This window comes from Antedon bifida, chromosome 6, assembly GCF_963402885.1.
Source record: "Antedon bifida chromosome 6, ecAntBifi1.1, whole genome shotgun sequence".
In the NCBI taxonomy this organism is placed as follows: Eukaryota; Metazoa; Echinodermata; class Crinoidea; order Comatulida; family Antedonidae; genus Antedon; species Antedon bifida.
This window is the reverse complement of record NC_136231.1, coordinates 21,036,024-21,062,366: the sequence shown is the minus strand read 5'-3', so window position 1 is coordinate 21,062,366 and position 26,343 is coordinate 21,036,024. Positions and strand designations below refer to the sequence as shown.

Here is a 26,343-nt window from a genome sequence, read left to right as displayed (position 1 = left end):
ATCAATCTAGCACGCTATCCTTAGATTGTATACACAGTCATATTTACTTTTATTAATAAAGGATCAGTGAATTCAATTAGGCCTAAGCTTTTAAAGAACTTTTGGCACCTTCCCTTACTTATGTATTTGTGAAAAGTAAAGTTCAAACAGTTATAAAAAACAAACATTAGGCCTATAGAATTTTTCTGTGACGAGTGAACTGATTGTGATCACTCACTTACGCCTTAATTCAATCCGGGTTATTTGTAAAGCTTGGTTTTCACTAGAGACGAAACGCAAGAACAAGCGAGTTGACCAATGAGAAGCGATTGTTCGAATAATCCATCGCCTGTGATTGATAAAAAAGATATAACGATAGTTATAGTGACGAAAGTACAGAACAATGTATACGTATGACAAACAGTGTTTACTTTATCACTAAGGTGCGGATTCAGTTGAAATGTTAGAAATGTCTGCCACCGTCCTTAGGGGGAAACTAATTGTGTTTCAGAAAATCTGTTAACATTCATTAACCGTACTAATTTACATTTTGTTAAGACTTACAAAAGTTCTGGTTAAACTTATTGGAAGCAGTATAAATAGCTCTGAATTTGAAGCTTTACCCAAATCAAACCAAAGTCTTGAAGCAAGAACACGGAATGATGAGTCAATTTGCTTCTTACGGGTTGTTGGTGTTCATCGGAGTATTTCACTTTGGATACTCGTCTCATTTTCGAGGGGCAATTTTTACATGGAAACCCACTTCACTACCAAATCAGGTTAGAGTTCATTATTATGTGAATATAGAACAGTTTTATTGTAAAAGTTCTAAACTTTTTTCCACTTCCACAGCTTAATGTGGAATTATGAGAACTTTGTTTGTTATTATTACATTGTAATACATGCACATAAATATACACTCTCATCTATATCTTCTCTGACAGACTGAATCAGGTTTCTCGGGTGAAAGAAAGAGGCGATTTTTAAAAAATATTTACATATTTTACAACGGAGTTTTATTCTGACGCCTCTATTTCATTTACTACTACCATCCGGAACACGACGGGTAAACTCTAGTATTGAAATCTAACAGCTGATCATGAGGAACTTTACTTTCTCAAAGAAATTCAAACATTAAGCTTAAACTGTATCACTATTACGTAGTGTACATTAAAATGGCACATTTTTGTACGAAATGTTAATTTTCGTAATTGCATATCATTGGACCCTTGCTCTTTCTCTATCCTACATGTGATTGATTATAGCTGTGGCCTCGTTCCATCTTATTTCCTGTTAATTTATACCTATATATATATTTATATCTATAGTTAAATATATTGTAAATTTAATTTGAGAAAGAAATACTATACAGTATGACGTTCGTTTCACACCTTTCTGTATTTTCAAGCTCTTGCCTTTCTACAGTATCAAGTAACCGTTTACACGTTCTATTGCAATTGTTAGATTCAGTTAATTACTTTTAGATTGAAATTTCATGGAGGATATCTTGGCGAAGAGGTACACAATATTGTGATGAGACTACAATAGCAAATCAACAGTTACTGTCTGGACAAGGATCACTAAGTTGCACCAATGGATGTTCTGGAGGTGTTAGTCTGAGCTTTTATTGTACCGATTTTAGCTCAACTGAAGATTGGACGACTGGTGTAAAGTCTGCCTTATTCAGTTCTTCAGGGAGCAAGATATTTGTCATGTCGTAAGTCAAACATTGAATATAACTTTGCATGAACATTAATCAAACAGTTTGGAAAAACCATTCATGCACCTGTTCTTATTACGGTACCATGAAAAGTGTTACCACGGTACTTTTGAGCAGCAAAGCAGCCAGCTTTTTTGTTTACCTTTGTTGTATAACATATCTAAATATCAAGGCCCTAATTCTAAATTATTTGATAGGGTAATAGATAGACAAACTGCTAAAACGGTTGTGTATAAAAAACGTCTCTGTTACTCGCCAGAGCTGTTTTGATGTTCCACGATAGGTAGATTTGTTAAAATTGTTTGATGATATTTCAGCTGTATTATACATATACAATTCAACATACAATATTTGTAAATTTAGTTGTGTACATCTTTACAGCATTAACAAATTGTGATAATAATTTCTAACCAATATTACACAATAGGTTTCACCAATGAAACAACAATTTCTTGTGTAAAGGCATGAAAGTCAAAATTTTACAATTTATAACTTAAAGGTTTACAGGCGGTAACTGGATTGAAGGCTTACATATTGGTGGTAATGGTGATTGGGCACTTCCAATGAGTGTTGATCTGACGGTAAGGCAAGATACCGGGAGGCCCAATTCGTCTCCAGTTTCTTCGGTTACTCCAATTGTTCGCCTTCAACATAATTGCTCACATACATTCACCATACCTGGTAAGCCACTGCTGTTATTACAATACATTATTTTATATGTACTGTATTGTTATTAAATACCATGTATAGTCTGTAAAATAATAATAATTATTATAACAATAATAGCATTGCATACCAATTTTTTTCTTTAATTGTTTTGATAATTTAGTAAGATTAATATTAAATGAATTTTTATGAGAGAAACTATAACCAAAAATCGACCTTTCACAGTCTAATTAGGCATACAGTTTCATCAACAAGTGCGCACACTACTTTTTGCCCAATACTCCACAATGGTGGTCGTCGGTCTATTGATCTATTATATCATTTATTCTCAATAACATTAATTTTCAGACATATTGCATACATATAACATTATCTCTTGTATTTTAAAGTAAATGACCCAGACGGCGATATGGTACGATGTCGATGGGCTGCAGGTTCTTCAGAATGTGGTTCTGTTTGCAACGGATTTCCAAATGCTACATTAGACGAGGTAAAGTTAATTATAGAACAATTTTAATTCTTCCATATCACTATCACAATTATTCATACATATCAACTAAACATATTGGGTTACATGTTTGTTCAATTGCACATAAATAATGGATGAATGTGAACAACAAAGACGGAACATACACGGTTTTTATCAAAATTCAAAAGATCACAATTTCACAATCGGGAGTTGATATTATAATTTATCATGAGTTTAATTAATGGTCAGGATGACTTTTAATGTGTCTGGAGGTATGTGTATGTAGTTACTTCTAGATATTAGATATTTTGTCATGCAGATAATGGGTAATACGTATTCGTAAATAATCTCAGATCTATAAAATATTTGGGGTTTTTTTTTATAGGAGACGTGTACACTCAGCTATAACGCTGTGTATAATTCTACGAGTTGGTTTGCTGTGGCTTTGATGATCGAAGATTTTGGGAATCAATCGTCAACAACACCGTTGAGTAAGATACCTCTACAGTTTCTGGTAAGTGTTTTCAGCAATCAAGGTCAGTGTGATGCCGCTCCAGAATTTGTATATCCAACGCCTACAGACGGGTCGTGTGTTGGAGTTTCAGAAAACAAAACATTCACTCAAAGCATTGTGGCACGAAGTGCAAACGGGTAAGGATGTAGTAATTTTGTGTTGATATACTGTTCTCCATCCTGCTTCTTTAACATTATGAATGATAACCACTTTACCTGACTTAACTTGTGTTAGTTAGTGTTTTGGTTCAGCTCTTTTCGCTTAATCCCTAAAGTTTTGCCAAATGTTCTATTCCAGAACTTGAAGTATGTTTGCAAAATAATGTTTATATTTTGAATTTTAAAAAAGGCAAACATGCACTAACAACAAGATGTAAATAATAATAATAATACTGTAAGCCTATTCTACCAAACTTTGACAAACTTTTGTTTGAAAACTCTGGAGAAGTCTTTGTCTACACTATTTACCGGAGTCTGAAGTTTGTCAAGTTGCCAATTTGTCTGGAAGCTTTGCCAAACTAAACTTTGCAAATGTAGACTAGGCTTAAACAAATAAACATCTTTCTTTATTTCAATCATTTAACTTGTTATATATTGACAACAATACAATCGTACCTAAAACTGTTTTTTAAAGTAGGTCTACACTAATATTGTGTCTACAATTACAGAATATCAGATATTATGACCGTCTCACCGTTGGGGTTCCATAAATCTGAACTAGTTCAGATCGATGGTGACTTATTTTCTGTGAATCTTACATGGACTCCTAGTGCGAACCAAATCGGCGAAAACATAATTTGTTATACGGCAGAAAGTACAACTGGGTGAGTAAAAACTTCACAATTTGCACAATCTATATTACTCATTGCTTCTTTTATTCCAACTAAGGTAAGCATTCATCACATTGCTAGTTTCCTTACTTTCAGACAGTGAAAATGACAAAAAACATGTGATGAGCACAAATATGGTAGTAATATGACGTCACTTTTTTTTGTCACATAAAGTTTGATTTTGTAGACAGAGCTTGTCAAATAATAATATTCATCATGTATTTATTTTGTTTGTATTTTACGTTGCAGTCAGACGTCTCCCCAAACTTGCATTACACTTGCTGTTGGTGGTATGTTATGTTTTAATTAATCAATTATTAATAAACAACATTCTAAAACAATTGCTTCTTTAATATTGTATGGGTTATTTGATATCTTTATCATGCTTCCCCACAATTAACAATTATGCCCTTTTTTTGCAGCATATGCACCAACAATTACGTCTCTGGAACCTCAACCAGGAGCCGAAGTATTCGTGGATCATTCCGTCTATCGAATGTCGTTTGACAATGATGTATGTATTTATATACGTTATGTAAATACTGCTTTACCGATGGAGTGGACACATCTTTTCAAATAGATATAAACATGGGACCTACCATCAAGTGGCGAACAGAGCGGTGAAAATGTTACCTCTGCTTCATTTTCCTTATTTGGTTATCTTAGGATAATTTATGGATCATTTTTGTTTATAAAGCGTTTAGAAACATTGTATTAAACGCTATATAAGACTATGAGATTACTATTATTACCTCCGCCAAGGAGGTTATATTTTCACCCCTGTATGTTTGTTTGTGTGTGTCTGTGAACAGCCTGGAGGCCACAATTTTTATCCGATTCTCACCAAATTTGGTCACAATGATCTATGCCCCAAAAGCTCGGACAAATTTAAATTTGAGGGGAAAAGGTCATAGGTCAAGGTCACAACTAACAAAAAACTATTTTACTGCCTAGAGACCACAGTTTTTATCTGATTCTCACCAAACTTAGCCACAATGATCAATGACCCATCATATAATTGTGGTTAAATTTTGAAGGGTCAGGGCCAAAGATCAAGGTCCACAAAAAAAAAGAAATAAATAAATAATAATTTAAAAAAAACCTCAGCGGGACTTGAACCAGCGATCTCAACTGTGAGAGGCTGGATACATAACCACTACACCAAACTCTCATCCACAGCTTTAGTGTGCAGTTAGCCTATTTACACTTAGAACTAATAAAACAAAAATTTTAAAAAAATATATATTATATTTTCCGGGGACATTTTTTTTACAGTAGGCGGAGGTTTGTACTCTCGGAGTACCCTCTAGTTATTTAGTTACTTTATCCAGTAACAACATATCACCAGTTTGCTTTCCATGTTATATTGCTTACCTGTCTAAATTTGTATTTATATTTATGTCCGTAATTGAACACACATACTTTTTGAAAATGTGATATTATATTGATAATATTGATATATACTATTACAAAATTACAAATAAAATCACCCTAGATTTGTTTATTTTCTGAAATTTTCTTTACAATTTTTTTTACAGATTTTGCGTCCTACTAGACCAACATTCATTCGGTTCTATGATGCTTCCAATGGCAATCTCGTCTACACATTTGACGTTTCTTCTAGTCCAGATGTCTCATATTTGACAGTCAGTCGTTCCGTTGAATTTACGACACGAAATATTTCGTTACATGAAAATCACGCCTACTATATCTTGACGGATGCAGGAGTAGCGAAAGGTATAGGGTTGTGTGAACCACAATCACCAGCAATACAAGATCCATCGTCTTGGACATTTACAATAAGTATATGGCTGTTGTTTTTATAACTTACATAATATAAACTATAGGCTTAATATAATTAAGTTATTCTTTTAAGATATTAACTTTAAGTCATCATCTATATTATTTATATTATTTGTAATAATTAGTCACTGGTTGGAGGTACACACCTAATTTGTGACAGTGGCTTAGGCTGCTTTTGTGCTTTCCTGGCAGCTAGTGACTATGATTTTATATTTTCTTCTTGCGTCGTGTTTGTTTTAATTTGTTGATTTGTATTATATTTTGTAAAATGTATCTTTTGCCTGACTAAATAATAATATTATTAAAATATATTATCTTCAGTATTTAATTAGATATAGAACTATAAACAACATATCACATATCATAACTTCAATAAAATACATTATAACATTAAAACATGTATTTAAATACATTCTTTCAGACGAAAATGATGGATGTGGTTCTGGATGCTTAAATGGTGGTACATGTGCTACTACTGCAGGCGATTCCAGTTTTTGTGAATGTCCTCATGGGTTCATGGGACAAACCTGCAAGACAGGTAGGCCTACAATGTATATAATAGAGATTTTGTTCACTTTAAAAAATGATCAATACACTGTAAATTTACGTTTTAGTATCGAAGAGTCTTTATTAAATTGAAATTTCAAAGTTGTATACAAAAGAAAATGTATAACAGGTAGATTAGATTGTTTTCATTGTTAATGTTACCTATTTTTTTTCTTCAGTTGTTGGATACTGCGCATGTGCTTTACCGTAGACTTGGTATTCCAAACGTTAGAAACGGAAGAATGACGTGTTACACTATTGTGTATTTCTAGATAGGTGTTCAAATGAACATAATAATTTCATATTATTTTAACATATTTTGTTATTCATATTCAAAATAAATGCTTACACAGTCTTTAAAACGCTTGTCTAATACTTGAAACGTTTCCCAATTTATAATGATAATGCCTATGATTCATATTGGTTTATAAATAATACAGAGACCTGAACATAACCTTCCTCTATCGATATTTGGAATTGTATAATTTTATTTTAATAGGCCGCTTTGTTTTTATTATAAAAATTATATATATATATATATATATATATATATAGGAGGTTGCCTCCATTACGGGCTATTATTGAGAAACATATGCCCATTCTACAGTCCACAGAACGTCTCAGGACTGTTTTTCCGGAACCACCCATTATTGCATTTCGTAGACCTCCCAACCTTCGTGATATATTAGTCAGATCCAAATTTAAGAGTGAAATTAACTCTCATGACAGCCACAATTTGGGCAGTCACCTTTGCGGCAAATCTTGCAAAACTTGTTCATTGGTTGATTCTACTGAAAAATTTCAGAGTAACCAAACTGGCCGCATTTTTCGGGTTAATTCTAAACCGCCCGGTGATATACTGAAATTTAATTAATTAATTTGAAACGATAAAGATGAGGAAATATGTGAGAATGAGAAAAAGTCGCCCCAACCGAGACATATATATATATATATATATATTTAACTAAACATTCTTTTATTTAGAATGGCATTTAGTTATTAAGCGGATAGAGGATTCATTATAAATATATATACATATTTCATAAAACGTTCCTCTATTTGGAACACTATTAATCAGCTTCATTAATAATATATTATACACAGGTTTCACGAAATGTTTCTCTTTTTTGAATGGTATGCTTTTTGATATATTAAAGATGTATTGTCCCCCCAAAACATGAAAAATGAAGATTAATTAAATCAGACTTTGAATATTTTATTTTGTAGTTTTAATAAAGTTAATCACTTCCGTAAAAAAAAAAAAAAAAAAAAAAAATGTTTTCTCATATAAAATGACAAAATAAATGGTCAAAGTCAACAAAAAGACCAGTGGCTGGCAGCCAATTTGACTATTTTTGGCCTAAATCACAGTTTTGTCAGGTAAATACATTTTTTTCATTCAATTTTTGCTCAAATTGGATAACTAATATATGACATTAAAATGGCATATTCAAGAACAAAATCATTTTTTCAGGGGGACAATACATATTAAACCAGTGTTGCTTTATTGTTATTACGCACAATAACGTTACTATATAGATTGACACGTATGATGTTATTTTGATATGTTGTGTTCATCTTAAATAGATGTATTGTTTATTAATAAATGCCTACACAGAATTGATAAAACGTTAATTTCTTAACTGAGAATCGTATGGTATTAGTTTATTTTTGTTTCATTGTATAAGCCTACATATCAACAGACGTTAAATTTAGAATATGAAGTTCATAATCAACATTGTGATGAAGTTCAAGTTAGTTCCTAAAAAAAAAGATAATATGATTTACATTTGGAGATTGTCTTAAGCAAACGGTTTAATAGCCAAAAAGATACTATCACATTGTATTTTAAAAAAAAGAAGTGAATATGACATCCTCTGCATGTTTAGCGCGGTATCGCCGATTGTCACATCTCATCTCTCTTCACATGCCAGTTGACCTTACTGCATACAGGATAACAGTTTTTGATTGGTTCAATTATTGAGAAATATTTGCATAGTGCACACTTGTTTTTTACGTGGTTTACAGAAACAACACTATTTGCTTCATATCGAAATTCCTATTCATACCAAAACTTTAAGGTTTCACAGTATTGCTACTATAGGCCTACTGCAAAGTTACCACACAGTAGGATATCTAGTTTTCTATAAACATTAATAACTTAGTATACATGTTGTTGAAATTAGTTATTGTATATCGCAAAAAGTGTATATTGCGCCCTCGCGTTTTCCAAAATGTTAATGCAACGTAACAAATATCACACTAGCATAAACTGTCAAAAACTAGATGTATTTAAAATTAAAGATGTATTGTCCCCCCAAAACATGAAAAATAAAGATTAATAAAATCAGACTTTGAATAGATTATTTTGTAGTTTTAATACAGTTACAGTTAATCACTTCCGTAGAAAAAAAACGGAAATAATTAATGTTTTCACTTTCACTAAATTCAACCAAAAACTCATTGGCTGCAAGCCAATTTGACTATTTTTTGCTTTAAATTACATTTATTTCGACCCAATTTTTGGTCAAAGTGGATAACTATTAGGTGACATTAAAATGGCACATTAAAAAAAAATGTTCAACAATTATATTTTCAGGGGGACAATACATCTTTAATGTGGTTTCTCAAATACCACACACATTCCGATAATCACTATAGAGAATTGCCAATTAACGAATTTAGTTTGCTTTGTTGGCTATTTTATCATCATCAACTTGGAATCAAATTTACACTTTTTCCTCCAACCTATCGATTAGCACAGTCTACAGTTAATTGAGCTATGTATTGTTTTTCAGTTACGATATTATGAGGGTTAGGATGTTTCTTGAAAATTCTATAACGGGCAAAAAAATATCGGAAATCGTTCATAAACGTGTGTATGTATATAGAGAAGATATATTTTGTTACGATTTGAAATTGAACATATTCGGTTGAAGAAAATTTTAAACAAGGCCGGCCATATACATGGCTGCAGGCGCGTGCTCAAATTTGAGTTAGTGTTTACCGACCGACCAACCTGCCGACATAGTGAGCTGTAGAGTCGCGTTCCACGCACGCGACTAAAGATACAGATAGAGCACATATTGTTCTTTATTCAGTAGTTAGATAATAAACAGCAGGGAAAACCTCCAAAATAAATAATGCTTATGTCACCAATTTGTTGCCAAATTAATTGATTAAATAACAGAATAAACGAAGGCTAAACAGAAAAAATACTAAACTTTACAAAGGTAGCCCGAAGTTATCATCCGACTAGGAGTTTACCAAGAGACTGGAGAGTGGAGATAATTTGGACTATTATCATTTATTTATAAACAGTTATTAATATTGATTGAAATTCAACTAATACTTTCATTCTTAATCTATGGAAAAATAAGCTGTTAAGAGCTGAGAATCAAAATGAATAAACCAATAATATGTTTAGTAATGAAATACTTTTTGTCTCGCTTCCTTTGACCTTTCGAAACAGTGATGGTTATATCATTGTAATGAGGTTAATGAATAAAATAACATGTTCTCTACGACTACGTATAAGGAGATGTAAAAATATTATTTGCCACGCCATTAGTTGGTTTATGATAGGCCTACAGTTAAAACATCAACAGCGATAACATTGATCGTTTTTGTTACTAAAGGGCGAGCTCGCTTCGCTCGCTTCGCTCGCTTCCCTCTAGGAAGTGTAGACAATGGTTCTCGGAATGATAATGATTCGGGGGAAAAGGTTTTAGAGGGACGTAATCTCCTTGTACGTTTTCTGTCGGTTACCATTATTGAAAATGATTGACATTCGTAACTAAACCTACTCTGTTTCACAGTGTCCTAGATGATTAATAACATTTTAAAGTATAGTGTTTCTTGTTTGGTAGGGCCCTTATATGGCGGAGGTGGGGAGGCAGAGTTCATTTGAGGGAGGTGCGTATTCGAGGGATATGTTAAGTTTTTTAGTTTTAATAATATGGTAACATTTATAATCAAATAAAATCCTCTAATAGATATGAAAAGGGGTAAAAAAGAATAACAAATGCTTGGTAAATTGTAGATAACAGTGCGATGAATTCTACTACAAATAGTATAATTGTGTAAATATAATACAATATTGTGTGTATAAATGTGGATGGGCGTTTATTAGATAGTTGGATTGGGGTGGGGGGGGGGGGGGGGGGTGGATGCGGAGGCGATTATTATTCAAAGTGATGTTTTATTGGAGAGGCGTTTTTTTTAAACTAACTTCCGCGACAGAGTGGGCCGTTTCGGGAAGGAAGGAAGACGTTTTAGACGGCTTGCAACATGGACAGAGATACCGGTCTTCACGGGAGACAGATAGCCTATTCCTGCCAGCTTACTCAATAAAACTAGGATATCGGGATTTTACTCGATTTTAAACAAAATGTCAGACCTCCGTATGTAATTTTATAATACTATTCCCCACAATATATTCCAATGCTTTATGGCGTCTATTTAATTTGATCTTTATTAATTTGCAGTATAATTTATATTTTGTAACTACTGTACCTTCACACGCGCGGTCCGATCCGAAAATAAACAAAAAAATAAAATGGGTTTTAGCCACTAAAGGCCAACTTAGTTGAAACCAGGTAGTTGCAAGGTGAACTCGTGAACTCATCGTGAACCCGGAAATTACTTTGACCACGTACAATTGAAATTGAGCTGAACATCTACCTATGAAATCAGAAATTTTGTTGTAAAAAACTCTTTATAATATCTTCCTAAGATAGAAATATGGAACAATATCGTAATAGTGAAAATTAATTTTATCAAATTTACATTTCGCGGTACATCTGAGATAGATCAGGTAGGTATCCAAGGCAGAGATTTGTCCCGAAGTTTTTCCATTGTGCTCACCTATGTCAGAATTAACCATAATGTATATATAGATAGAAAGGATAAGTAGAAATATGCCATATTTTGATAACTGTATTAATTCATTTTTATTATTGCAAGGGTTCTTTGTACGCTAAGTACCAAACTATATTTCCCGAATTCCTTCAAATATTCCAATTATTGTCTTTTTAAAAGCATGTAATTGTTGGCCCACGAGATTACTTAAACGAAAACCAAACAAAAACATTACACATTTAACAGCTTAGCCCAAAGTGTTGCAAAGTGACTCCCACTACTATACAAAATCTCCTTTTTCAAGATTCATAATCAAAACACTACTCATTTGTATAAAGTTCATTTTTCATTAATCCTGATTGACATCCAACTATTTCCATTATTAAATTTAAATAGAAGAATGATGAAAACAGATGAACAATGAACAAATACCACTTTAAATCAAACCAACAATTGTTTCTAACCCTGTAATACATTAGTGTAGGCACGCCATTTGTTGGTTTATGATAGGCCTACAGTTAAAATATCAACAGCGATAACATTCGTTTTTGTTACTAGAGGGTGAGCTCGCTCCGCTCGCTCTCCCTCTAGGAAGGGTAGACGATGGTTCTCGGAATGATAATGACTCGGGTAAAAAGGTTTTAGAAGGTTTTTTCCTTGTACGTTTTCTGTCGGTACATTAGTGTAGGCCTATTGAATACAAAATGTAAGGATGGCGTGCAGCGTTCATTGACAGAACACTAGGCCTAACATAATAATAATACTTATAATCACCACTATTTTAAATAAAAGAATATATATAATATCTGCATTGTTCGTTGATAGTACTTTTTCGGTAATTTAAGAATTTGTAAAGTAATTTTTAGACTACACAAAACTGTTTAGCTAGGAAAATCTCATACCCAGTTTTTGATTCAATATTCCAATAATAAAACAGAGTAAACTCCTCAACATAGCTACTGAAGACGATATGTTGGAGACCATGGTATTAAAGAGAAGTTATTACACATTGAAAGAAGACATAACTTAACAACATCAGGAAGAAATTTTAAATAATAATTCGACGTGTTCCCCGTTATTATTCTAGTAAGTTAAGGATAAATTTATAGAAAGGATAAGTAGAAATAAATGGCATATTAATTTTTGATAACTGTATTAATTCATTTTTATTATTACAAGGGTTCTTTGTACGCTAAGTACCAAACTATATTTCCCGAATTCCTTCAAATATTCCAATTATTGTCTTTTTAAAAGCATGTAGGCCTAATTGTTGGCCCACGAGATTACTTAAACGAAGACCAAACAAAAACATTACACATTTTAACAGCTATTATTATTCAAAGTGATGTTTTATTGGAGAGGCGTTTTTTTTAAACTAACTTCCGCGACAGAGTGGGCCGTTTCGGGAAGGAAGGAAGACGTGTTAGACGGCTTGCAACATGGACAGAGATACCGGTCTTCACGGGAGACAGATAGCCTATTCCTGCCAGCTTACTCAATAAAACTAGGATATCGGGATTTTACTCGATTTTAAACAAAATGTCAGACCTCCGTATGTAATTTTATAATACTATTCCCCACAATATATTCCAATGCTTTATGGCGTCTATTTAATTTGATCTTTATTAATTTGCAGTATAATTTATATTTTGTAACTACTGTACCTTCACACGCGCGGTCCGATCCGAAAATAAACAAAAAAATAAAATGGGTTTTAGCCACTAAAGGCCAACTTAGTTGAAACCAGGTAGTTGCAAGGTGAACTCGTGAACTCATCGTGAACCCGGAAATTACTTTGACCACGTACAATTGAAATTGAGCTGAACATCTACCTATGAAATCAGAAATTTTGTTGTAAAAAACTCTTTATAATATCTTCCTAAGATAGAAATATGGAACAATATCGTAATAGTGAAAATTAATTTTATCAAATTTACATTTCGCGGTACATCTGAGATAGATCAGGTAGGTATCCAAGGCAGAGATTTGTCCCGAAGTTTTTCCATTGTGCTCACCTATGTCAGAATTAACCATAATGTATATATAGATAGAAAGGATAAGTAGAAATATGCCATATTTTGATAACTGTATTAATTCATTTTTATTATTGCAAGGGTTCTTTGTACGCTAAGTACCAAACTATATTTCCCGAATTCCTTCAAATATTCCAATTATTGTCTTTTTAAAAGCATGTAATTGTTGGCCCACGAGATTACTTAAACGAAAACCAAACAAAAACATTACACATTTAACAGCTTAGCCCAAAGTGTTGCAAAGTGACTCCCACTACTATACAAAATCTCCTTTTTCAAGATTCATAATCAAAACACTACTCATTTGTATAAAGTTCATTTTTCATTAATCCTGATTGACATCCAACTATTTCCATTATTAAATTTAAATAGAAGAATGATGAAAACAGATGAACAATGAACAAATACCACTTTAAATCAAACCAACAATTGTTTCTAACCCTGTAATACATTAGTGTAGGCACGCCATTTGTTGGTTTATGATAGGCCTACAGTTAAAATATCAACAGCGATAACATTCGTTTTTGTTACTAGAGGGTGAGCTCGCTCCGCTCGCTCCCCCTCTAGGAAGGGTAGACGATGGTTCTCGGAATGATAATGACTCGGGTAAAAAGGTTTTAGAAGGTTTTTTCCTTGTACGTTTTCTGTCGGTACATTAGTGTAGGCCTATTGAATACAAAATGTAAGGATGGCGTGCAGCGTTCATTGACAGAACACTAGGCCTAACATAATAATAATACTTATAATCACCACTATTTTAAATAAAAGAATATATATAATATCTGCATTGTTCGTTGATAGTACTTTTTCGGTAATTTAAGAATTTGTAAAGTAATTTTTAGACTACACAAAACTGTTTAGCTAGGAAAATCTCATACCCAGTTTTTGATTCAATATTCCAATAATAAAACAGAGTAAACTCCTCAACATAGCTACTGAAGACGATATGTTGGAGACCATGGTATTAAAGAGAAGTTATTACACATTGAAAGAAGACATAACTTAACAACATCAGGAAGAAATTTTAAATAATAATTCGACGTGTTCCCCGTTATTATTCTAGTAAGTTAAGGATAAATTTATAGAAAGGATAAGTAGAAATAAATGGCATATTAATTTTTGATAACTGTATTAATTCATTTTTATTATTACAAGGGTTCTTTGTACGCTAAGTACCAAACTATATTTCCCGAATTCCTTCAAATATTCCAATTATTGTCTTTTTAAAAGCATGTAGGCCTAATTGTTGGCCCACGAGATTACTTAAACGAAGACCAAACAAAAACATTACACATTTTAACAGCTTAGCACAAAGTGTTGCAAAGTGACTCCCACTACTATACAAAATCTCTTTTTCCAAGCATTCATAATCAAAACACTACTCATTTGTATAAAGTTCATTTTTCATTAATCCTGATTGACATTTAACTATTTCCATTATTAAACTATTTAAATAGAAGAATGATGAAAACAGATGAACAATGAGAAAACACCACTTTAAATCAAACCAACAATTGTTCCTATCCCTATAATACATTAGTGTAGGCCTATTGAATCCAAAATGTAAGGATGGCGTGCAGCGTTCATTGACAGAACACTAGGCCTAACATAATAATAATACTTATAATCACCACTATTTTAAATAAAAGAATATATATAATATCTGCATTGTACGTTTAAAGTACCTTTTTCGGCAATTTAAGTATTTGCAAAGTAATTTTTAGACTACACAAAACTGTTTAGCTAGGAAAATCTCATACCCAGTTCTTGATTAAATATTTCAATAATAAAACAGAGTACACTCCTCAAAATTAGCTACTGAAGACGATATGTTGGAGACCATGGTATTAAAGAGAAGTTAAAAAGATATAACTTAACAACATCAGGAAGAAATTTTAAATAATAAGTCGACGTGTTCCCCGTTATTATTCTAGTAAGTTAAGGATAAATTGTTCGCGTAGGGGAATAAATGATGAGGTGAAGGAGATTGACCATTACGGAGAAGTTTGTTAACGTTAGGGAACAACATTTTAAAATTTTGTTCCAGAGAGATAGTAGTATAGGCTAATAATTCATTCTCGAAAATCTTTGACACAGTAATGAATTTTGTTTCCATTATGTAGGCCTAAAACTAAAAGATGAAAATAGTTTATTACAAACCATGGTGTTTTCATGAACTGGTAAAATATTGCCTGCACAGCTCGTCGACGAATAATGTTGTTAAGGTGTTTACCTTGTTACAATAATCACGCTATAATTACGCCTATACAGTAATATGCTTATGCTCTATCTTTTAATTTTAATTTGTTTCGACTCCTTTTTATATGATTTTAACCACAAGCTAATTCTTTCAAAAATGCTTTATTCGATTTTAATTAAACTTAGTCACAAGCTTCTTTTCTAAAATGTCTTATTTTAACCAAACTTGATGAATAAAAACATCTAAGCTACACAACTTGTTATACATATTCTAAAGGTTATGACAATGATGCACATAATCACGTGTCTACAAGCTATATTAAACGGTCAATGTCACCTCGGGTCACAAACCTCTAAATTTCACTGAATGTTCAAACTAAAAGAAACTGTCATTGATCCAGTCCGATTTGAACAACACTCTAAACTAAGAGTTCAGCAACCCAATAAGATTATATAAAACATTATGAAGACAAGCATTTGCAATAAGTAGCCAGTCCTAGAGTAGTAGTAGTAGATCGGTCCTAGTTTTCACGCGGTAGTAAAATATCGATGGGATCAAATATCATTTTATTTATGTTGTGTATGATATGTGGACTATCAACAATATTAATATATATATTTGTTTCTAATTCCGTCCATAGAAAATAGCACAGAGGGTTAGGTTCAGGACAAATTGTTCGCGTAGGGGAATAAATGACGAGGTGAAGGAGAATTTTTCAACAAGATTAATCGTTATGGACGTTGTTTACGTTAGCGAACACAATTTAAAAGATTTGTTCCAGAAAGATAGTATTTGTTTTGATGCGGTAGTAAAATATCGGCGAGACCAGCAACTACATTAACATGGAGCCAGAAACATAGCGTAACGATTTCCTGTGCTCGTACAAAGAAACAGCAACTAGTTATTATTTTAACTCTTGTTTTTCTTCGGAAAATGCGTTTTATAAATGAAGTGACACAATTCATGAGAAAAACGAGATTCTATTTCAAATAAAAGTATTTTTTATTCCAAAAAATAAACACGAATTAATATAAAACTGAATACGATATGATATCAAATAAAAAAAAATCATGTGTTTTATCAGGGCCTATATGTAGGCCTATAATGAAACAAAATCAAAATTAAAACCCAAAGTATTAATACATCTACAGTCATTTATAACAAAGCAATACCATGATAACACTATTCTAAATTGACTTGATTAAGTTTAATAATGCATATTTATAATGAAGTAACATTTAAAATAAATAATATTTAAAGATGTATGTTAATCAGGACCAATCGTAGTGCCTATATTTTAGCATACAACATTCAGTCTGTGTAAATATTTTAATGAGGAAACTCCTATATCAAATACTGTAAAATCATCCTAATTACTAGATAACTGTTTTATCAATACACCCGATACTATCCAACTGAATATTGCAATCAGTTAGATATAAGTATTGATTTGCAACAGACAGTTAGATAGTATCTTATAGTGACATCCGAAAATACAGTATGTAGGCCTAAACATCAGTATGTAAATAAAATAATACTTCAAATCCGATTAACAGAGAATATGTTGATCATGTCTGGGTATATATAAACTAAAATGTAAAACCTTAAACCATTAACACTCTAAAGATAACATAAATTGAAATTATACCGAAGTACCAGTAACCAGTACCATATTATATTCGATTGTGATTGATGAACATGAACTATGGCAACGCACATGCGCAGTATCCAACAACTGGAATAAAAGAAACAGAATCGTGTTAAATTAAACGTAGTGTCATACTTGATTCCATAAAAGCAAGAATTTATGCATTTTGTAATAGTTGAAAAACAAATCAAAACAGAAGTGGTAAAAGTCACGGAAAGGCCCAACTGATTTGTTAATATTTTTAATGAATTCGATTGCTATGCATCGTCAACGTTTTACATGAACATATTGATACAATATGTCTACTAGGTGTTTTTTTTATTGATTGAAGTTGAAAATACCAAATGATGTATTAAAGGTTATAACCAATTAATTGGAAAAAGGCTTCTAAAATATGTGCTGTAAGCTTGTTAACCCATTTAATCTAGACATATATAAATAATGTATAGAAAGATTTATTTCAATTTACCCGTATTGCAAGTTTGGCCCATGAACCCATTAGGGCAATCACAGAAGCTGGAACCGTCTGCAGTAGTATCACATGTACCACCGTTCAAGCACCCAAAACCGCATTCATTCGCCGTGTCTGAAACTATAATTAATTTATGCAATATAAATAACGTAGGCCAATATTATAACACCTTACCATAATGAATATTTTGTTTCAAAAGCTGTTTGATTGAAATCATATTTGTTTTACATAAGCAGTTTTGGTACTAAGTCATACTTATTTTAAATGTCCAAATCGATCGATCCTGTACTGCTGGAGATTGTGGTCCACACGTTTCTATACCTCTCGCTACTCCTGCATCCATCAAAATATAGTAAGTTCGGTTCATATGTAGAAAAACATTCCGTGTTGTAAATTCAATGGAACGATTAACTGTGAAATACAAAACATCTGGACTAGACGAAACGTCAAATGTGTAGACGAGAATGTCATTGGAAGCATCGTAGATCTGGATGGATGTTGGTCTAGTAGGACGCACCATCTGTTAAGAAATGTTGATGTAATACAATACAATCTATTGCCGATGTATAAATACAACGAATCGGAACACCTGATTCCTTAGCTGCCTCTGGTAGATTTTAGCAGTCATAGATTAGGTGAATTAAGTACGTTTGAACCATTAAGCCTACCTATAAAGGTGTGTTATCTAATATGATAAAGCATATAAGTTACTATAAGAATACTTGTTCGTGGGAGAATAGGGCAGTCAATATAAAAGATTAAATACCTAGGAATGGTAAGCAACGTCACTTTAAAAACATACGAAACATATTATTATGTAAACAAGTATCTTATATTTAACAGTTTGAAAACAAATTAAAATCGTTTCGCAAACCAAAAAAAAAAAAATGCTCCTCGAAAAAGGAATTAAAAAAAAAGTTTATTTAATAAAAAGGTCAATTCACAATTGGTGTTTTATTATTGGTGGTAGAAAGAAAAATTTCACAAAAGGAAGAAGCGTATATGTTTTGATAACTTCAAAATGACTGTTACATAAACACGTTATGTATCATCTGCTTATGTTGAAAAGGTATATACAGTATATATTTCAATTGTTTAACGGACAATAATTGATTTACATACATCATTATCAAATGTCATGGAATATACGGAATGATCCACTGGTACTTCGGTTCCTGGCTGAGGTTCGAGAGAGTTAATAACTATATTCGGTGCATATCCTGTAATAAAATAACATAGAAACATTGTCGTGAAACATAGCTGATCTTAAATGTTATTTGTATACACACAAGAACGTTAAATAAGAAACTGAGATTATTAATATGTTGACTCATACATTATACATTATACACTGGCTTGTTATTTAATAAGAAAAATGAAAAGAGCACTCTTCTCAAAATATTGATTATAAAAAAAGACATACCACCAACAACAAGTGTAATGCATGTTTGCGGAGATGTTTGACTGCAAAATTAATACAAACACAAGATATAATTAGTATTATAGACGGTGGTTAATAAATTTATGTGCCTTTTGTATATTTAGTAAAGTGGACTTTAGTGTTGGGCCATTGGTCCATCGTTTCCTCTTATTCAGTTTGCCGAATTAAATTAGAATTACATTCTTTAACATTAAAGGAGCAGCATTTCTGCTTCAAAACAGTCTGAAAGGAAACTAGCAATGCTTACCATAGTGGTATTAAGGAAGCCATGAGTAATAAGATTGTGTAAATTGTGAAGTTGTTGAAGTTTTTACTCACCCAGTTGTACTTTTTGCCGTATAACAAATTATATTTTCGCCGATTTGGTTCGCACTCGGAGTCCATGTTAGATTCACAGAAAATAAGTCAACATCGATCTGAACTAGTTCAGATTTATGGAACCCCAACGGCGAGACAGTCATAATACCTGCTATTCTGTAATTGCAGAAAAAGCTTTTTATCAGAAATAAACAGTTATACAAATTATAATCTACGTGGATGATGATCATCATCGTCACCATCTTAAAATCACCAGAATTAAGCAAGGGATGCACAACATTTTGAACCGAAATACTAAGTCGCACAAACAGTTCTTTTGGAGAATCGCTAAAAATAATTTTAAATTCATAATGAAAACGCTTAAGTGGAAAACAACATTCAACGTAAAATTAATCGGTTCTTACCCGTTTGCACTTCGTGCCACAATGCTTTGAATATATGTTTCGTTTTCTGAAACTCCAACACACGAACCGTCTGTAGGCGTTGGGTAGACAAATTCTGGGGTGGCATTACACTGACCTTGATTGCTGAAAACATTTACCAGAAACTGTAGAGGTATCTTACTCAACGGTGTTGTTGACGATTGATTCCCAAAATCTTCGATCATCAAAGCCACAGCGAACCAACCCGTAGAATTATACACAGCGTTATAACTGAATGTACACGTCTCCTATAAAGGCAATGTTCATCTGTGTTCACAGTTTATTCATTCTAACTTTATCTAAATGGGTTCGCTTAAGTTCATTAAGACACTTTTTAAACACACATTCCTAACAGCTAACCATGTTTGTGTATGCATTGTTAGTAATTTTAGCAGTACCAGACATAAATATAATGGAATAAAAATCTGTCAGTAGACGCCTACCTTGTTTAGTATAGCATTTGGAAATCCGTTGCAAACAGAACCACATTCTGAACCTACAGCCCATCGACATCGTACCATATCACCGTCTGGGTCATTTACTGTATTTTAATTATTAAAATAGAGCAATAATCAAACATTTATATATGCCCAAATCCAAAAAGATGATCAAATGTGCATCGTATCCTGACATTTGCTAAATAAATGATTTTTTAATTGATCTTAAATTATTCAAAGGTAGGCGACAGTTTTACAAAAGGAGAGTCTGTTTCAATGAGAAGAGGCAACAAAAGATCGCAATTTGATTTCTTAGGTGATATACACAGTGTTGACGAAAAAAACATTCAAACGATGTCTGTTAGACATATGTTTGCAAATCAATTTAAATTACAATATTACGAAAACACTGACTATGATTTAAACAATATTGCATGTTTATCTGAAATACGCAATGCAATCTGTTATGCTAGGCTAAAAGAAAAAATGAAGCAACTCCGATATTTACCAGGTATAGTGAATGTATGGTTGCATCCATGCTGAAGGCGAACAATTGGAGTAACCGAAGAAATTGGTGATGAGTTGGGTCTTCCAATGTCTGGTCTTACTGTAAGGTCAACACTCATTCGAAATTCCCAAAAACCATGACTACCAATATATAGACTTCCAATCCAGGAAGAACCTATAAACCTTCAAAGTATAAATTGTAGGCTACAGTACAAAATTGGTTTTTAAATTTTAACCAAAAAAAAAGAAACTAAAGTTTAAATAGTTTTATGTCCTGTAAGAAACAATTAACTTAATACTAAATAACTATACCTATACAATGTTACCATGATGTATCATTCAACCTAAACATGTATACATCATTCTCTTCCGGGAAAGAAGGCTTGGCAGAGATAAACTCGCCAAGAATGAAGATTTGCAGCAACTGAAGAGGGATCACAATTATTGAGAGTCATCACAACGGTGATGAGTAGAGCAATATTTGCATTAATAACAAAAGTAAATGAGCGACTGAACAAGCATGTTTTCGCATAGAAAGAGAGTTAGTAAACGTGACATCTCTTTCTTTTATAGACTTCAAATCAGATTTCAACCGTGTTAAAGACTATCTATATGGAAACCGTGCACCACTTTGGAATATTACTAAAAAAATAATAATAAAGAATGAATCCAGTGTGCAGGTCGGATTGGTTTGATGTCACATCAGAAGTCGAACTTCATGGATCAGTTAAACGACTTAGATTTTGCAGACGAAATTTCCCAATATTCTAACACAAAATGGTGACTTTAGAGTTGTACTATGTAGAAGAACAGGCAATGTAAACGAAGTAAGATAAAAGTAGACAAATCAAAGGTGAGAAAAATGAATAGACAGAGAGTTAACAGCCATTGAACAGAAACCAAGAAGATGGTCAAACAGATCAAAAGACTAAAATACAAATTTTGATTTTCTAATTAAGATATGAACAATTTAATTTATGACTTACGACATGACAAATATTGTGTTTCCCGAAGGATCAAATGTGACAGTGTTTACACCAGTCGTCCAATCTTCACTAACGCTAAAATCGGTACAATGGAAGCTCAGATGAACACCTCCAGAACATCCAGAACATTTTAGATATCCTTGTCCACCACCATCCAGTATCTCTTGATTTGCTATTGTAGTCTCATCACAATAATATGTACTTCTTTGCCAAGATGTCCTCCATGAAATTTCGATCTAAAAATAATACACCCATTATAAGGTTATAGTCTCTAAGAAAAACAAACAACCAAAAAACAAAACGAAAAAGATTCATACTAAAAGATGAGAAAGGTGTGGATGGACATTAAAGAGTCTGCGAGATGTAAACAAATAGTTAGTTTTTAATAATTGTGGCTCCCCGTCCTCATGTTTCTATAAATGTTTGGGTTTCGCCGTCAAAAGGTCTGAAGAACACCAGTACTGGGAAACCAACAAAAAGGAGATTGATCGGCAGTTGGGTGAGTGAGTGGCCGAGCGGTTAAGACAATGGAACCGTAATTACGTAGCCATAACATCGGCAGGGGTTCGAGGCTCACTCACTCCATGGTTCTGGTGGTAGAACGAGTCTTCTCGGATAAGGACTATAAACCGTAGGTCCAGTGTACACATCTAGCTCGTGTGCACTTTAAAGAACCTAGTACATCTTTCGAGACGAGTAGTTACCCCGGTGTATTAGTACATCACAGTCACTGATCACCAACTGGGCCCTCTGGGAGACCAGTGTTTGACTGAAGAGGTTACCCAGTATAAATATATATTTCAATGTCAATTATAAAATATTACTTGTTTGTAAATAAATTCAAATCTGATACCAATGAATTATTTAAAATGTCTGAAGAGACAGAATTACAGTACAGTAGTCTACTTTATGTATTTTAATAGGAGTAACTAAATAAGAAAATAACTAATATTTTAATATAGTTTCAAAGAATGAATCATCATTAACCTGATTTCCTACTGATGTTGGCCTCCATGTAAACAGCGCACCTCGGAAAAAATATGAGTTTCCAGAGTGGAACAACCCGATGAAAACCGCAAATGTTAAACAGACAGAAAAAATATTCATCTTTTTTAGTGTTCTGCTTGTTCTTGACTGCGCTACTAAACTTAAGTAACGCAAACTTATTCCAATAACAACATATTTATACTCATGCTCAGTTATAGTACTATATTAATTAGTCGCATGCAGTCAAGAAACGTGCCATATATGGTCTTGTAAATTTGGCTTCTTGTTGATTGGTCAATTGACACCAATAATTTAGAAATACAACACACATACCACGTTTCAATAATGTTTTATTAAATTTGAAATCAATCAACCAGAGTAAGTCATAGAAGAAGAAATACATTGTATTAGTTTACTGCACAATATACGTCGATGTGCCGCGAATAAGTCTTTTGTGTTTTTGAACAAATAATGCACTAGTAGGCCTACAGTGATCATCTGAAAGTTTGGCTTAAGGCACTTTGACTATAAAACTGTTTAGATCCAAATGTACTATAGCGCCACGATACGATTATTTTTCTGTTTTCCATATGATGTTGATTATTCACATCTGTGTCAAAGTCTGCATCAGGTGGTTTCTCTAGTGCCAAGTAACACTCATGTCTCACACGTGTATAGCTTTCTTGATCTTGGTTTATTAATTGTTGTGAAGATGTGGCGGATGGTCTCATCTACTGATGAAATGGCCCGTGTCATCTTTGTGATGGTCGATCCAATAGTCCGTCATTTTTCACGTAACGGATTTGGTGTGAACGCTTCTATTCTTTAAATGCTTTTCGATTACTTAAAGATGTATTATCCCCCAAAAACATGAAGATCAATTAAATTGGACTTTGAATATGTAATTTTGTAATTTTAATAAAGTTAATTAATTCCATAATTTGACTATCTTTGGCTTTAAAGTACAGCTTTTTCAGGTAAATAGATTTTTTTTTCGATCCAATTTTTGGTCAAAGTGGATTACTATTATGTTACATTGAAATGGCATATTCAACAAAAATGTTCTTAGGAATTATTTTTTTCAGGGGGACAAGACATCTTTAACAAAACGGAACAGGTGTGAACTCCCCTTTATCCGATTATGGTCTGGTCAATCTTTAAAACACTCTATCCATCTATTTACCTGGTATTATTTGGCATTTAACCTACTTCTTGTCGTTCTTGGCTGGCGTTGGTTTTACTTGCAATTGAATCAACGAAAAAAATAAAGAAGAATATGAAAAAAAAACACGAAACGCACAAATCATCGTTTTATCATACGATAAATATATAATTTGTTTTAATGTAACGATAGATTATAAGGTTGACAGTGATGTAATTATCAATTATTTATGTTTTTTTAATATAGTGTAGAAACACTAGATGTTGGGCAATGTCATGTACGCAACGTACGCTGTTGTTTTGTATGCAGAGAAATACAAAAAATACATACATTTATTAGAACTAGTAGAAATATATTCGACAATATTTCTATTTCTAAAAACTGTTCAATGATGAAATCATCTACAAAGACAGATTGTTCCAGAGCCTGGTCCGATCCCTTCCACATTTGACAAATAAACGACGAACACCGCCTGGTATTGTTACATTTGTGTCTTAACGGCATCTTGAAAACATTTTGTATGTTACAAATGTATATCTGACATCTGACAAATGTATATCTGACGGCGACGACAGTGTGAAGGCAGGGCGCACCCCTAGCCTAGGCATAGTGCAATATATTTTCAACTTGTATAAAGCGTTGGACTTCCATTTTAACTTTTATACTATATGGAGTACATTTTTTAATCATATATAAGAACCGACCCACAGTTTTATAGTCGCTGATTGAATTTTAAGCAATTTTACGCAGTGTTTACATATTTTTGTTGACGATTTTTATGATAATAACTGTTTTTTAAATACTTTAACTGTGCTGTGATGTCCTGTAAAAGTCGATTGTGATCATTTGCCTGTCAATGCTTGGACTCATCATCATTGTACATAGGATTCTTATTTCGCTTGGATTTGTTTGCATTCAAGATGGTGAGCATAACTATTATTTATATTTCTCATGTCCTTTTATCGCTCTTTTGGAGTCACAGTGTTGAGCAGCATGCCTACTTATCGCACAATTACTGTTCAAACAATCCGAGTATTATCAAGCGCAAATTTCAAGGCCCTCCTCAGGTCCTTTACTCTAACTCAACTGCAACACGACACTATTGTAGTTTATCATATGATGGTGACATACACCCTAACCCAGGCCCGGTAAATCAGCATCAGGCACAGGAGCAGCAGCTGCGTTCATCGAGTTCATCTATCAGTACTGCGTCAACTTTGAATTGTCTTAACATGAATGCCCGCAGTCTTCGGAACAAGACCATTCAATTACAAGCGTTTCTCTCTATTCAAAACATTGATATTTTAGCAATAACTGAATCCTGGCTTACATCAGAAGATTTGACATCTTCACTGGGCATTCCTCAAGATTATATGGTGATCAGAAAGGACAGACCCAACAAGAAAGGAGGCGGTGTATTTGCAGCAATAAAGAACGAACTGAATCCCATTCATTGTCATTTGCTGGACTCTGGTCCTCATGAAGTTATATGTTTTTCTATTTCGATTGACAATTATAAGATGCTTTTCGCTGTTTGTTACTGCCCACCGAACTCTTCAGTCTCCTTGGAATGACTTTAGTAACAATTTTCTTCTGCCTTTATTACCTCACTTACCAAAGTATGATGATATTTATATTGTTGGGGATTTTAATTTAAATTGGAATCTTAAACATACGATACCTACCATTTTTCTTGACACTATGAATGCTTTAAATTGTACTCAGCTTGTTGAGGAAATCACTAGGCCTAATCATTTGGTCCCATCATCTGGTACAATAATTGATCTTGTTTTTTCAAACAGGCCAGACCGTTTAATTTCACTTGATGTCATTGATATCCCAGTGATCACCATGCAGTTTCCTTTAACGTATTACTTACCAAACCGTATTCTAAATTGTTGGTACGTAATTTTCTTGCTTACCACAAAACTGATATTGACCATCTAAAAAAACTTGTCCACCTTGCCACATGGAATGTCTTCATGGATGAAAACTCAGTTGACAACTCATGGGATGGATTTCTGGATATTTTTACAGCTATTGTCCGTGACTCAGTTCCGTTGAAATCCCGCAAGCAGCGGAAACATTCCCCATGGGTTACCAATGACATCAAGCAATTTATCAATATAAAGCATAGACTGTTCAGAAAAGCCGAACGTATTGGTTCTGTATCTGCATGGGATGACTATAAGTCTATTCGTAATAAGGTTAAGCGTCTATGCAATAAGTCGTATTATTCATATGTCAACAAATTATTTACAAGTGACTCTACTCGTAAAGCTTTCTGGCGTTTTGTTAGAGAACGTAGACGATCACCAGCACCGTTATCTTTTAATATTAACGG

General features: G+C 33.1%; 2 protein-coding genes across 2 annotated transcripts in view; one reads left to right on the top strand and one right to left on the bottom strand.

The window, feature by feature from the left end:
- The first annotated feature begins 560 nt into the window (after nucleotides 1-560).
- On the top strand, nucleotides 561-8,078 carry LOC144845216 (integrin beta-like protein C). The gene is made up of 11 exons (XM_078702399.1): nucleotides 561-758; nucleotides 1,464-1,696; nucleotides 2,199-2,380; nucleotides 2,755-2,855; nucleotides 3,220-3,485; nucleotides 4,016-4,171; nucleotides 4,427-4,467; nucleotides 4,600-4,691; nucleotides 5,716-5,980; nucleotides 6,402-6,518; nucleotides 6,706-8,078. Exons 1-11 carry the CDS (start codon nucleotides 639-641, stop codon nucleotides 6,735-6,737), a joined length of 1,605 nt encoding a protein of 534 aa, XP_078558525.1. The 5' UTR covers nucleotides 561-638; the 3' UTR covers nucleotides 6,738-8,078.
- A 10,756-nt stretch (nucleotides 8,079-18,834) lies between these two features.
- Nucleotides 18,835-26,343, bottom strand: part of LOC144845713 (integrin beta-like protein C) — a 31,238-nt gene continuing 23,729 nt past the window's right edge. Inside the window, exons 4-8 of the mRNA XM_078703141.1 lie at nucleotides 20,364-20,461; nucleotides 19,903-20,168; nucleotides 19,499-19,654; nucleotides 19,163-19,203; nucleotides 18,835-18,959 (exon numbers count right to left, since the gene is read on the bottom strand). Of these exons, the coding sequence (XP_078559267.1) occupies nucleotides 18,835-18,959; nucleotides 19,163-19,203; nucleotides 19,499-19,654; nucleotides 19,903-20,168; nucleotides 20,364-20,461 (686 nt within the window). The remainder of the gene's footprint in view (nucleotides 18,960-19,162; nucleotides 19,204-19,498; nucleotides 19,655-19,902; nucleotides 20,169-20,363; nucleotides 20,462-26,343) is intronic.